Here is a 13,820-nt window from a genome sequence, read left to right as displayed (position 1 = left end):
CTTCTGCACCCTTAGGCAACGTTCCTTACAACGTCCAGGTTCTGCCTTTGCTGAGCCCTCAAGAGGGCAAGGATCCAGTCTAACCTGGTAACCTGGTCCCGCTGAGATCCGCATAAGTGCAATATTGAATAGAACCACCAAGAGCCAAACAGCCACTACCTGCCTGGTTCAAAAATGGTTGCAAGCACTGCTTCCTACTCTCCTGGGTGCGCATCCCAGGAAGTACCCGATGGACCGCCAAATAGTCACCTCCACAAACGGAAATACCCGAGCTTAACCGAAGAAAACCGAACCTCAAACTACAACGAGGAGCAAGCAGGGGGGTGGGGTGGGGGCGCTGCAAGAGTTGCGCAGGCGCAGAGCGCAGCCGAGCCAGGAAAAACCGAAGCGGACAGACGACGGAAAGTGCCGAAGCGGCGGGGTGCCCGAGGCCGTTGCCGACCTCCGCATCGAAGCCGCGCCTGCCGCGGAAGCTGAGCCTCCACCGGTACCCTGCGGTACCCTGCCGCCGCAAGCGCGGCTGCCGCCTCCTCCTTCCACCTCACCGCAGCCTCCTAGCAAAGGGAGCAAGTAGGCGGGAGAGCGGCGGACCGGTAAAGGCCGGCGTCCGCAGCCGCAGCGGGGACTCACAAGACCCGAGCGGAAGAGGGGGAGGAGGGCGCGGGGGCCGTAGCAGGGGCGGGGCCGAGGATAGCCGAGTCCTCCCGAGCACTTCCGAACACACCCGAGGTGCTAAGCCAGGCCAGAGCCGGACTACGGGAGCCGAGGCGGGCCGTGCGGTGGGCGCGGAGCAGCGCGGCAGGCCGGGCGGGCGGCAGCGGAGGAGGCCGCGGTAGCGGGTCCGAGGAGCGGAAGCGGCGCAGGCGGCGGCGGGGGGCCGGGTGGCCGGGGTCCCGGGCCCCGCGGCGGCTGCGGCGGCGGCGGCGGCGGCAGGATGATCAAGCTGTTCTCGCTGAAGCAGCAGAAGAAGGAGGAGGAGTCGGCCGGCGGCACCAAGGGCAGCAGCAAGAAGGCGTCGGCGGCGCAGCTGCGGATTCAGAAGGGTAGGGGTCGGGACCCTGCGTTCGAGGTCAGGGACCGTGGCGTGAAATTGCCACCGCTGATATTTGGTATCGAGGGTCAGAGTTCGAGGGTTGTGATACGGGACGGGGTGGGGGGGTGCGGTCACTAGGGAGGGTCAGAGATTGGGGCCGAGTATGGGGCGTTGGGATATTTGGGCCTGGAGTGTTAGGGACCCGGAATCTGTTAGGGGAGGGGTATAGTTTGGAGAGTCAGAGGGGAACTTTGCTCTGGGGTGACGGGCCGTGAAGATTGTGAAGGTTACGAATTGGGGATAAGTAGGAGACGGTTTAGTGTTTTATACTGGGGCTGGTGGTCCAGGACTCAAGTCCAGGGGTTTAGGCAGAGTGGTTTTGAGTTTGAGGTGAAGGGGGGTAGAGAAAATGACAGGAACTTTAAAAAAAAAAAAAAAAAAAGGAGTTTGGGTCAATTTAAGCTACCATGCTAGAAATCTCAAGGATCAGATGGGAACGTGGAGTAATCCGGAGAAGAGGGAGGACAGTGGAGGCTGGATACTTGATGGGAAGGTTGAACTTAGTGTTGTGGGGGGAGGTGTCATGGTCCTTGAATAGTGGTGAACTGGTAAACAGTCGTGAATGGAGATAGTGACTAGAAATAGAGAACCTCAGGTTTAAGGTACTCAGGGGTTCTTGGAAGTAAGGGTTATGGGAGTAAAGGTTCTTGGGGACTATGTTGTGGGAACTTGCGGAGGACTTGGGGTTGGGGGATAAAGGCTTGCCCTTTCCCAAGAGATGGGCATCCAGTTACACTTGAAGATGCTTGTATGTGGGATACCGTGTATCCAGAAGAGTAGAGACTGAAAAGTGGAAAGAGTAGTTAGTCCTATGGAGTGAGTTAAAGCACAGCACACAAAGAGCACCTCAGGTCCAGGAGACCTTGGGGGTTCTACTGACACATGTCCAGACCTACCTCCTTTCTTCTACCTGTTTTCTCTCCCTCTCCCTGCTGTGCAAACCTAGACATTAACGAGCTGAACCTGCCCAAGACGTGTGACATCAGCTTCTCAGACCCAGACGACCTCCTCAACTTCAAACTGGTTATCTGTCCTGATGAAGTAAGAGTAAAACATGGCAGGATTCCCAAGAACAGTCCAGGGGTGGCCCCCTAAGAGCAGGATCTTTATGCATTCTTCCCCCTTCCTCTTCCAGGGCTTCTACAAGAGCGGCAAGTTTGTGTTCAGCTTTAAGGTGAGTTTCAAGTGTACAAAGGTGGCTCTGTGGAGAAGACTGGGGCATAGCCAAAACACCCTCCCATCTCATTTCTCTTTTTTCTGGAGCCAGGTGGGACAGGGTTACCCACATGACCCTCCCAAGGTGAAGTGTGAAACAATGGTTTATCATCCCAACATTGACCTCGAGGGCAACGTCTGCCTCAACATCCTCAGGTGAGGGCACTGCCTTCCTTTCCCTCCCAAGGCTTGCCTTCTAGGAATCCTCTCAGCCTTTGTGGATGCTGCATCCATCTCTGTCCTTGCCTTTATGGTCAGTCTGGGTTTCTGTCTTCCTTTTCAAGTTGTTTTTCTAGTGACCTGACCTTGGCTTTCTCCATGACCTGCCCTGTTCCACATCTTCCCCCTCACTCTTCAATGTTAATGGCCCTTCTATGGGCCTGACCTGTTTCGTGTTAGCAGGGCCTGTGGCAACCTCCCACTCACCAGCCCCTGATAACCTTGATGCTCTCTGCCCACAGAGAGGACTGGAAGCCAGTCCTTACGATAAACTCCATAATTTATGGCCTGCAGTATCTCTTCTTGGTAAGTAGGCATAGACATTTGAGGCTGAGGGCTTGTTGGCCATCTCTGCCTCTCTTGCCTGTTGACTTCCACTTGTACTGGCCACAGGAGCCCAACCCCGAGGACCCACTGAACAAGGAGGCTGCCGAGGTCCTGCAGAACAATCGGCGGCTGTTTGAACAAAACGTGCAGCGCTCCATGAGAGGTGGTTACATCGGGTCCACCTACTTCGAGCGCTGCCTGAAATAGGGTTAGCAATTACCCATCCCTGCCAGGGTTACTGGCCCAGGCATCCCCTGCAAATATTTATTGGGGGCCCAGGTAGGGTGTGTGGGGTAGCCTTGGCCCCTGCCTTGGCCTTGCCTCTCCTCCCTGTCACCTGCCCCTAGTTATTTTTTTTGACCACCACGTGATTATGGTCGGTGCTGCCTCCCCCGACCTGCTCAGCGATGGGAAATGAATTGGCTTGTTTAGCGCCCCCCCTCCCGCTGGGTGCTGTCCAACCCCCCACTCTTGACTGTGGGGTAAGTGGGCAATGGGCCTGGGTCACCAGGCTCAAGCAACCCACCCCACCACCACTGGAGGTCCCACCAGGCTATTAAAGGGGAATGTTACTGCATGGCCTCTGCCTCTTCCTTCTGTGGGGTGGGAGGTACAAGTGAGGTCCACCAGCGTCTATAATGAAGATAAATTTGTGGCCTTGGGTTGGGTGGGACCACTCACTGGGATGAGGCGCAAGCAATGGAAGAATCAGGTAATTTCAGCTCCTGGCCCTTACACCAACATAAGGGAGCCTACAAGTCATTTCCAGTCTTGCCCCTTTATGCCATGTGTGGGCCCGCCAATTTGGTTCCTGCCAGGCACTTGCTAAGATACGATAAATGATCTGCCCAAAACTGGGTGGAGTATGGGCCTTCCAGAATGAATAGCCAGTCCTGCTGCGCTCCCGCCGTGGGCCTGCGATGCTGGCTTGGGTGGGGCTTGTACCTTCTGCTGAGGTGCGGGGTCCTTTGCGCATGCGCTTTTATGGCTGGCTGTGCGCGTGCGTCTTAGCACTTCCCAGCATTCCCGGAGAGGGTGGGTCGTGTGACGTCAGATCGTTTAATCCGGAAACGGCGGCCGCAGCAGAGGCTACCGAACCGAGGGGTTGTCGTTGGTGGAGTCCCCAGACTTCGGAGGGAAAGGGGCGTGACCCGGAAGCGGAAGCCCATCCTTCTCTCGGCTCCGGTGAGTGGTCTCTGCTGAGCCGCAGGTCCCGTTTGGGCGGCAGCGTAGGAGGGCTTTTAGGCTGGAGCATCGGATGCCGTGCGGTCCGCCTGTCCCTGCCCACATCGAGGTCTTCACCTCTGCCTGCTCTCGGTATGCAGGCTCAACACCCAAGACCTGCTCCGTGTCCCTGTCACGTCCTGAGCATAGAATGTCAGTTCTATCCCGGAGAGCTTTGTTTCCTTGGTATTCATGTCCATTACCCCACCTTAGGGCCCAACTTCCACCTTACATTTTAGAACCTACTCCATTTTATCCTCCCTTGTCGAGAGGGCCTCACAACTAACCCCTCCTCAGTACTCAATCACCTTGGCGTGCCCACTCAGGTTTGGTTCCCTGGAACCACACCCTTAAGTCGGAAACAGGCCTGCCTCATCGTCCATGGAAAGAGTAAAGGAGTTGTGCCTGAGTCAATATATCTATAACTAGTTCTCGCCTGTTCTCACTGGCTACTCAAGCGTACCTGTTTCTACACCCTATCTTCTTATAAGACTGTTTCTGTCTTTTGCTGCCCTGGGCCCTGTACCCTACACCCTACAGCTAGGTCTGACGGCTGTCTTAGACCTGCTGGTGGAGTCCTACCACCATGGACCTGTTGTTTGGGCGCCGGAAGACGCCAGAGGAACTACTTCGGCAAAACCAGAGGGCCCTGAACCGAGCCATGAGAGAACTGGACAGGGAACGACAAAAACTAGAAACCCAGGAAAAGAAAATCATTGCAGACATCAAAAAGATGGCAAAGCAAGGCCAGATGGTAAGTGTCTAGTGGTCAGGGGCTGGGACACAAAGCAAGATGTCATCTCAGACACTGTGGAAGGATAACAGTGAAACAGAGTGCTTTGAGCAAAGTATAATGGTGAACAGGAATTTCCCAGTCTGGGGTGTCAGAGAAAACCCCTTCACAGGTAGTACAAATGAGCTTCCAGAAAAGCTGGCCATCAAGCAGACAACAGCCAAATGTTACCAAGCCAAATAGCAAACAGAGAACAAAAGAGCTGAGGAGTGGTGGTGGACCAGACACAAGCTGTGATGAATAGGCAAGAGTTAACCAGCCTTAGGCTAATGAGGATCAGAGATGGTTATTTCCTGGGGGGTGAGGGGGGGGGTGCTGCAACATTTAGGTAGGAAATAGAAGCTGGACCCTGGATAGGTGATTCTAGATAGAACCTGAGGTGAACTTTATTCAATGGCAGACTCAGAATTTTGTGCGTGTTGGGCAAGGCACAAAATATCCATGGCCCAAAGACATTCTTGACAGTCTAGAAGTCAAAATGGAGTAAAAAGGTTGTGGATATCCTGGAGATCAAAAGAAATAGGGGCTGAGCCTAGGCCTTTTATGTGCATATTCCTACACGTCAGGACTAGGTTAATAGTCCCTGCATTAAGGGAGATTGAGGCAGAACTTGTCAATAGGCTACTCTGAGATACATGAGTGAAGGGTGAGATTTTGAAGAGGGGAGAAGAGATCTTCCATAAGTTTTCTGGACCACAGCAGGAATAAAGTATAACCTCACAGCTTCATCCTTCTCTTGCCCACTCGGCAGGATGCTGTTCGAATCATGGCAAAAGACCTGGTGCGTACCCGGCGATATGTGCGCAAGTTTGTGTTGATGCGGGCCAATATCCAGGCTGTGTCCCTCAAGATACAAACTCTAAAATCCAACAACTCAATGGCACAAGCCATGAAGGGTGTTACTAAGGCCATGGGCACCATGAACAGACAGGTTTGTCCCTCCCAATCCACTTTCCCATCCCCATTGACCTTCAGGCAGGTCACTCACCCTCCCTGCTTCTTCCAGCTGAAATTACCCCAGATCCAGAAGATCATGATGGAGTTTGAACGGCAGGCAGAGATCATGGACATGAAGGAAGAAATGATGAATGATGCCATTGATGATGCAATGGGTGATGAGGAAGATGAAGAGGAGAGGTGTGGGACTTTAACAGGAAGGCAAGAATATTTACCAGGCCCCTTAACCATTCATAGACCTGATGAGTTTTTTCTTTTCCTAGTGATGCTGTTGTGTCCCAGGTACTGGATGAGCTGGGACTGAGCCTCACAGATGAGCTGTCAAGTGAGTGTTCCAAATCCACCTATTTTCCCACCCAATGCTCAACCACAGCCCTTGACCCTCAACTCTCTCTGCAGACCTCCCCTCCACTGGAGGCTCACTCAGTGTGGCTGCTGGCGGAAAGAAAGCAGAGGCCACAGCCTCAGCTCTGGCTGATGCTGATGCAGACCTGGAAGAGAGGCTCAAGAACCTTCGCAGGGACTGAACACTCCACCTGGACTCAATGCCTAGGATCTTCATCCTGTCCCCCCTGTAATAAAGAAATTTGGACACTAACTTACCAAGGCTGAGCTTGTGACTAGTTACACTAAGACCCAAATTCCAGGTTGGAGTGAAGAGGATTCTGCTTAATACAAAGGGCTGAGAGCTACCAATCAGGTACAGGCTCCCCCACGACTAACTAGCACTAGAGACACCAGTTAGTATGTTAACTTAAACCAGTGACCAAAGTGGGCTGGCAGCATCCAGACAATGCATACCTCCATCTAACACATTCAGTGAGGTGTTTAATACTAACAATCCATGACAACAGATGAGATTTAAGCTAATGACTGTCTACTCATTATGTGCTGTTATGGGTCATAGCAAGGATAATAATTCAAGTATTAACGCATACCTTCAATCCTGGCACCCTAGACGTAGACAAATCTGAGTTAAAGGCCAGCCTGGTTTATATGTTTCCAGGATAGCCAGACTCTGTAAAAACAAGAACCCCTTGAGAATCTACACACAACCCAATTTGAGTGTTAAGCTTTTGAGTAGCTGCAGGTCTAAATATGCTATCTGGCCACTGGGAGGCATATTGCACACTTGAGAACTCCAAGTTTCACCAGAGACTTGTACAAATAAATCTTTCACCCTGCCAAATGAGGTAAGGTCCCCTGTAGAGTATCATGCAGGCAGAGTCTAAGTCCTCAGGAACAGTCCCCAAACAGCTGAGGAATGAGCGACTGACTCAGTGAAGTTTTTATTAAATCCACAGAAGTAAAAACCATTTTGTGAGGAGGGACTGAGGGATGGGGCCAGCAAGAACAGGTAGTCAGGCCACCAGAGGAAGGACAGGGTATGGGTTGAAAATACAGAGACCAGAGCTGGACTGGGCTGACCACAAGAGCCCCAGCTTCAGGGGCCATCACCAGGACCAGACAGCTCCTGAGAACTTAGGCCAGCACTGGGAAGGTTCAGTGGTGGTGGTTCTACCAGCACAGCAGAAAACTTGGTGTCACCAAAGGCATCATTCATTCGTGTCTCAAAGAAGCGCTGGAGGCCGATGATGGACTGAACATCTGCCTTGTCCTGGTCCAATTAAGAGTACACTGGTGAGTGGGTTCTGGCTTTTCTTCCCCCTGCTGCCCCCTCCCCACTTCATTCTGCAGGCTCACCTCAGTCAGCTTATTGAACTGTTTGAACATGCGGCCCACATCCTGGGCAAACTCCTGGGGGGAGCTATAAGGAGGTGACAGCTTCTCTTGGAGGCGAGCACGAATCAAGGTCAGGTCTAGGGTACCACCAGGCTGCTCCTGCAGGGAGAGACAACAGACATTGAGTGGGGCTACCAACTTGACACCTGCAACCTCTCCTATTCTGGGACTACTCACCATGGAGAATGTAGAGTCGGTAGCCAGCTGATGCAAGGGGCGGCACGGTTCATGGCAGAAAAGGGCCAGCAGAACACGCTCACATTTCTAGACAGACAAGAGATATGAGAGTTGTAGCACAGAAGGCCTTAGCTACTGGGCCACCCAACACATGTGCATTCGGCCCTCACCCGCTGGTTGGCTGGTGAGAGTTTAGCTACCACACCAGTGCTATCTGCTCCATCCAAGCTAAGGCTTCCATCTTCCTCCTTTAGATCAGGGAGCACGTGGCAGAGTGAGCAACTCCATTCCTCCCTAGGATGAAGAATAATAGGAGTTGTAAAAGATGACAACCAACTCTAGTTGTAAAAGATGACAACCAGCCCTCCACGATCTGATTCTGCCTGGCTTCACACATACCCTGGAACATCCTGCAGGGAAGGGAGGTGACAATCCAGGTGGAAGCAAAACTCGCACTGGTTGCACATGACCAGGTCACCTGGCTTCTGGCATACACGGCAGATAGTGGCACTGTCATCCAGGATACCTGGCCCACTTACTGGGGCTGAGGTAACCTCAGGAGCTACCACCTCCAAGCCTGAGCTGGTACTGCCACTAGGTGAAGCTAGACGAGGTCCCTCAGCCCCAGGGCCTTCAGTCAGAGCCATCAACACAGGCTTGGTTTCAGGCCCCTCAGGGGCAGCAGGAGGGGCTCCAATAGCAGCTTCTGTCTCTTCTTCCTGCAAGACAGATTGAGTGTTAGTATCAGAATTAGTATCAGAATCTAGGGTAGCAGGTTTCACTCTCTAAGCATCATCCTGTATGTAATTAAGACAGGCTTACCTAGGAAGCGCAAGGCCCTGGGTTCGGTCCCCAGCTCCGAAAAAAAAGAACCAAAAAAAAAAAAAAAAAAAAAGACAGGCTTACCTTGACAATGGCCATGCCAGGCAGGGGTGGGGCACCAGGGGCTCCTGGTGGCACAGTCCCAGCCTGGCCAGCGGCTGCTGCAGCAGCACCACGCTCAATAACAATTAGATTGTAGTCCTCAGTGGTGCTTCCAGGAAAGACCTTGAAGACTGGTGGCTGGCTATCAGAGGTGAGATCCAGATCCAGGCGTTCAAGGCTCACACGTGGCACCTTCCTCATGAGGCCACTTACTTCTCCCTCACCAGAGCGGGACCTATTAGTATATCTTGTCATGAGCTCACATGCATCCCTACCACACCAATCCTGTACCCCCTGCTACTTCAATGGGTTGCCATACTTACCGCTTCATGCCTGATACATGTGGCTCTGCACTTGAGTAGGGATCATCTGCTCAGAAAACAAAAGAGTTGGCAGAAAAGACAAAGACAGGGAGGGTACTTACCAAGCCCAATTTCCTAGGCAAAGCTACCTACCTGTCCCAAAGCCATAGCCCTCTTGTACTTCCATGGGCTAAAGACAGAAGAACAGAACATGTACCATCAGCAGGGATATAAGTAAACCCCCATGGCCCTCATTCCCTCTCCTTGGTTCCTCTACCCAGCTCACCTGGCTACTACCAGAACCTTGCTTGCTTAGGGGGCCTGGGGCTCTTGGAGGAGCCATGGGCCCAGGACCCGTGGAGTTTGTACCAGGACGCTCAGCCACAATCTTACCTGAAGAAAAGAGAAACCCCATTAGGCACAATACTGCTTTGAATGCTCCCATGGTTGAGCAAAAAAAAAAAAAAAAAAAAAAAAAAAGCAAAGGACTAAGTAACCTACCAAAGGCTTCAGCACTCTTGGTCCAGGCATTGAGATCCCACTGAAACTTCATCTCACCATGAGGCTCCACAGGATCCACAATCATTTTGAGGGCCCGATGCAGCTGGAAATAAATCTAATGGGGCAAAAATGTAGCACATAAGCATAGTTGGCAACTTACAGGATCCCAAGGTGCTGAGGGGCCACCTAGCTGAATAATGAAGGCCACCACTACACACCAGCTTCTTAGAGAGCAAGAGGGCTGTATTGTTATCACTCTCCAAAGCCCAAGAGGCAAAGCGCAAAATGTGTTCCTGGTGCTTCTGGATTTTGGTCATGGTCCAGTGCTGACGCTCCAGACGTTCCTGCTGACCCTCAGTCACCTTCTGCAAGTCAAGGAAAAAACAGCCTCATTAAAGAAAGCAGAGCACTAGGAAGGATCCTTCTCCACCCTGGATACTGTCATGTCAGCCACCAGCAGAAGCAGACCAATACCATTCCAGCACTAAATTTTACCTGGGCATCATTGACCAGAACTCGTCCCCGTTTATTCAGCTCCTTCATGATCTGCAGAATGGCCATCTTCACATCAACCTGCACTCGCTTCTGCACATCAGACACCTGGCGGATCCTAATGGACAAGTCAAGTCAAGCCAGAAACCTTGCCCTGGGACCCCAATAGCCCTGGCACCGGAACTTACGAGCTTCGAACCTCCTTGGTGTTTTTCTGCAGTGTGGCATGTTTGTCCCCAAGACGTTTCACCAGTGAAGCCAAGAGTTTACGTTGGTTCCTTACTGCATCTTCCAAGAATTGGTACCTGAGACCACAAAAAAAAAGTGAGCCTGCATGCAAAACTTAAGAAATGGTATCCAACAACCCCCTACGCCTTGAGACTCACTGGTGGTCCTTGTGAGCATTGAGTTGGCAGTCCCGGCAAGTGAGCGTGTCACAGCTCTCACAAAACAGCACAAGGGGTTCATGCTTGTGCACATTACAATAGACTGTTCGTTCTCCATCTCGAGTCTTAGCAGGACCTAAGAAATAGGAATTGCCCTTAGTCACCTCCAACTCAAGCAACAAAGAAAACAAACCCCTTATAACCCTATCCCAGCTTTTCCCAAAACCCTGGCCCATTTATTAAGACCTAGATCTGGAAATTTTACTCCCAAATGACCACACCAACTAACATTATAAGGAATAAAAACAAGCTTATGAAAAGACAATCTACTTACTATTTCTCAGTTATCTTTCCATCTGCCAATGAACCATTGCCAAATAAACAAGGTCCTGATGGCTCAGAGTACTTAACACCAGCACTTATTGTTAAAAATACTAATCGTATTATCAGCACCCAGGAAACAGAATGATCACAAGTTCAAGGTAAGCTTGAACTGCATATGGTGAATTAAAAAACAGACTTGTTGGACTGGAGAGATGGCTCAGCGGTTAAGAGCACTGACTGCTCTTCCAAAGGTGCTGAGTTCAATTCCCAGCAACCACAGGGTGGCTCACAACCACCAGTAATGGAGATCCGATGCCCTCTTCTAGTGTGTCTGAAGACAGCTACAGTGTACTCACATTCCTAAAATCTTAACTTGATTCTACAGTGAAATGCTCAAAAGTCCTGAGTCCCAGGACTCAGGAGGCAAAAAAGAAAAAAAACAAAGATCTGACTTTGAGACCAATCTGATTTGCAGTGAGTGAGTTACAGGCCAGATGGGCTAGTAGGAACTATATGCTGAGCTATCATCTACCTATACAAAAAAGGCCTTGTGGGTCACAACTTTAAACCTAGCGCTTGGGGAGGCAGAGGTAGGTAGAATCTCTGCATGAAGGCCACCCTGATTCCTGGCTTAGTGAGTTAAAGAACAGGATTATATACAGACCTTGCCTCAAAAATAAAAAAAAGTTCTAAGATAGCCAGGGCGTAACAGAGAAACCCAGTCTTGAAAACAAATGAACAAAAAGGGCGGGGAACATGCACATTCCAAATGCCTATTTTAATCCCAGCACTTTGGAGCTGTGGGAGGGGCATAAAATGTTCAAGGGAAAACCAGGTGGTACACACCTTTAATCCCAGGGGAGAGGCAGGCAAATCTGAGAGGCTAGCCTCCTATACAGAGTTCCAGGACAGCCAGGGCTATACACAGAAACTGTCTGGGGAGGGGTCCAAGGCTAGCCTGAGCAGTGTCTCACCAAAATAGAAAAGTATGGACTGACCTATCAGTCCCTTTTCTCCCCGATGCTATTCCAATTCAGGCTGTATTAACCAAGCCCAAACTACATACCACTAGTAAGAGCAGTCCTCTTCCTATCACTCCTGACTTCTCACACCGGCCTTACAACTGCCTTCTACTACTACCTTAACAATGTCCTTCCAAGTAGGAAGAAACTCACCATCACATCAGAGTCAGGACCAAACCCAGAAAACAAGGTATCAATCTGACCATAAGCTTTAGTTAGGAAGATGCTGAAGGCTTGCTGCTGAATTACTCCAGGACTCACCCTAAACAATGGCCTAAGAGTCTTAACTTGTCAAGAAATTCTCCCTGTTCAAAAGCCCTTTTTCAGCAGCTAAAGCCAGGTGCCAGAGAACATCCAAATCCAAGTCACTTCATCTTGCCTTCATTAGCTGCTTATGCTAATCGACCCACCACCAGGACCTACAACCTTCCCCTGGAGACTTCCAAGATGACCTTAGTTGAATCCCTAGTATTGACTTGTAGCAGGTGTTAAATAACCCTACACATCCTCTACCTGTGGCCTTTCCCTTTCCACCTAGACCTCCAAAGTCTGCTCCAGAACCAAAGCATTTTTGAGTTGTGTCAGGTTCCTAAAAAAAACACCTTGTCCCATCCTGCAAGTATGCACTTGAGTCAACCAAGAAAGGGCAGTTCCAACAGCCTTCAAATCTTCAACATACCCGTGGAGCGCACAGTGTGATCCTTGGTGTATTTCACCCGCTGGTGAGCCTCCACACAGGTCTCACACAGTGGTTCAGAGCACTCCACACAATAGCTAGTGGCTGGGGCGTTATCTTCACAGCTAGTGCAGCACTGTGAGTGAAGTAAAGGCGGGGGTTAGAACAGGCAGAACTATCCAACGGACCTCTATTTACTTCCCAGAAAACACAAACTAAATTTTACATAATGCATTCAAATCTGTACTACCCTTCCAGAGACTCAGACTGTTATGAACATACTATCCAAACTAGTTAAGCTGGTGAGATGCTTCAGAAAAGATGCCTCCCTCTCTTACAAGATATCCCAAAGGACATACCTGGTTAGCATCCTGGGAATCAGAAGAGGCCTTACTGCCACTATCACGCATAAAGTAATTCTCCACGATGTCTTTGGAGTAGCACTGTTGTTTGCACACTGGACAATCCACCACTGCCAAGACAAGAATGTGTGAAAAAACTAACTGCATGCTCACCTAAGCTATGCCCCCAACTCAAAAGTCGAGCCAGACACTCGGCTTTCTTGACTCCTACCCCACAGTCTGCATCTCGGTGTCCAGACCTGGTAACCGGCATTGCAAGCCGCCAGCACCCGTTCCCCGCCCCCTCTTAAACCAGCAGGCCTACTTAACCCTACCCGGGCCCCCATACTCTCGCACAGGCGCAGTCCCGAGCACGGGCTTCAAGGAGGGGGGAGGGGCACCTGGCCACCCAGTACTCACTAGCGCCGTCGCCCGCCGAGCCGCCATCCCCCGAATTATTAGCTGCGGCGGGTGTAGCGGGGCCAAGGCAGGCACTACAGGCCGAATGCAGACAGGGCAGCAGCCGAGGATCCCGCTCAGGCCGCAAGCGCTCGCGACACACGCCGCAGTGCTCCAAAAGCTCCTGCGCCTCGCCACCGCCCCCCGCAGGGGACGACGCGGAGGCCGAGGCCGCCGCGGCTGAAGAGGCAGCGGGGCGCTTCTCACCGCCCGCCGAGCCTTCGCCCGACCCTGGGCTACCAGAGGCCGCTGACGCGGCCGTCGCGGCCGAGGCCGCCGCAGTCGCCGCCGCCGCCGAGGCCGCCATTCACACGCCGCCGGGGGGTTGGGGGGGCCGCCCAGGGGAGGAGGGGCACCGAGCCCGCTGCGCAGGCGCAAGTGCGCTCGCCGCCAACGGCCAGGCAGCCGCCGATGCCGCGAGGCCGAGCGCCGCCACGCGTCTCCTGGGCCGACGCCCGCCGCGCCCCAGGCGCTGCCGAGATGCGGCCAAGCCGCTGGCTGCCGGCCTCTCTACAGACGACGGCGCCGCCACCCGCGCCGCCTCCTCCCTTGCTGCTGAGACTCGCGCCGCAAGAATTGCGAACAACCGCCCGACCGCGCGCCGCTCGCAGAAAGAGCCGCGGCCTGGAGGCGGGACAGAAATAT

The 13,820-nt window shown here is 52.2% G+C and overlaps 3 protein-coding genes across 8 annotated transcripts; 2 read left to right on the top strand and 1 right to left on the bottom strand.

Moving 5' to 3' along the window:
- The first annotated feature begins 361 nt into the window (after positions 1 to 361).
- Positions 362 to 3,899, top strand: Ube2m (ubiquitin-conjugating enzyme E2M). The gene is made up of 6 exons (NM_001108471.1): positions 362 to 1,043; positions 2,040 to 2,134; positions 2,229 to 2,267; positions 2,361 to 2,464; positions 2,770 to 2,833; positions 2,921 to 3,899. The coding sequence occupies exons 1-6, from the start codon at positions 935 to 937 to the stop codon at positions 3,059 to 3,061; spliced, it is 552 nt and encodes a 183-aa protein (NP_001101941.1). The 5' UTR covers positions 362 to 934; the 3' UTR covers positions 3,062 to 3,899.
- Positions 3,572 to 7,448, top strand: Chmp2a (charged multivesicular body protein 2A). Of its 5 annotated transcripts, none has more exons than NM_001416000.1 (6): positions 3,916 to 4,039; positions 4,619 to 4,832; positions 5,623 to 5,802; positions 5,878 to 6,008; positions 6,092 to 6,153; positions 6,228 to 6,430. In NM_001416000.1, exons 2-6 carry the CDS (start codon positions 4,665 to 4,667, stop codon positions 6,353 to 6,355), a joined length of 669 nt encoding a protein of 222 aa, NP_001402929.1. In that variant the 5' UTR covers positions 3,916 to 4,039; positions 4,619 to 4,664; the 3' UTR covers positions 6,356 to 6,430. The 5 variants fall into 5 exon arrangements, with proteins under 5 accessions (XP_063125093.1, XP_063125089.1, XP_006228179.1 ...); NM_001108906.2 differs by lacking the exon at positions 3,916 to 4,039 and adding an exon at positions 4,042 to 4,171; XM_063269023.1 differs by having other exon boundaries at positions 3,572 to 4,039; positions 6,092 to 7,448.
- Trim28 (tripartite motif-containing 28) lies at positions 7,094 to 13,818 on the bottom strand. 2 transcript variants are annotated; one of them, NM_053916.1, is made up of 17 exons: positions 13,137 to 13,765; positions 12,735 to 12,847; positions 12,379 to 12,511; positions 10,354 to 10,489; positions 10,156 to 10,272; positions 9,971 to 10,085; positions 9,694 to 9,840; positions 9,476 to 9,590; positions 9,261 to 9,367; positions 9,128 to 9,164; positions 8,996 to 9,041; positions 8,655 to 8,907; positions 8,148 to 8,467; positions 7,919 to 8,042; positions 7,749 to 7,835; positions 7,533 to 7,670; positions 7,094 to 7,446 (listed from the first exon to the last, which is right to left on the bottom strand). In NM_053916.1, the coding sequence occupies exons 1-17, from the start codon at positions 13,480 to 13,482 to the stop codon at positions 7,273 to 7,275; spliced, it is 2,508 nt and encodes an 835-aa protein (NP_446368.1). In that variant the 5' UTR covers positions 13,483 to 13,765; the 3' UTR covers positions 7,094 to 7,272. The 2 variants fall into 2 exon arrangements, with proteins under 2 accessions (NP_446368.1, XP_063121963.1); XM_063265893.1 differs by having other exon boundaries at positions 7,102 to 7,835; positions 13,137 to 13,818.
- Between the last annotated feature and the right edge of the window lie 2 nt (positions 13,819 to 13,820).

The sequence above is a fragment of the Rattus norvegicus genome, chromosome 1, assembly GCF_036323735.1.
Source record: "Rattus norvegicus strain BN/NHsdMcwi chromosome 1, GRCr8, whole genome shotgun sequence".
NCBI classification, from domain to species: Eukaryota; Metazoa; Chordata; class Mammalia; order Rodentia; family Muridae; genus Rattus; species Rattus norvegicus.
This window is presented reverse-complemented; position numbering and strand designations above follow the sequence as displayed.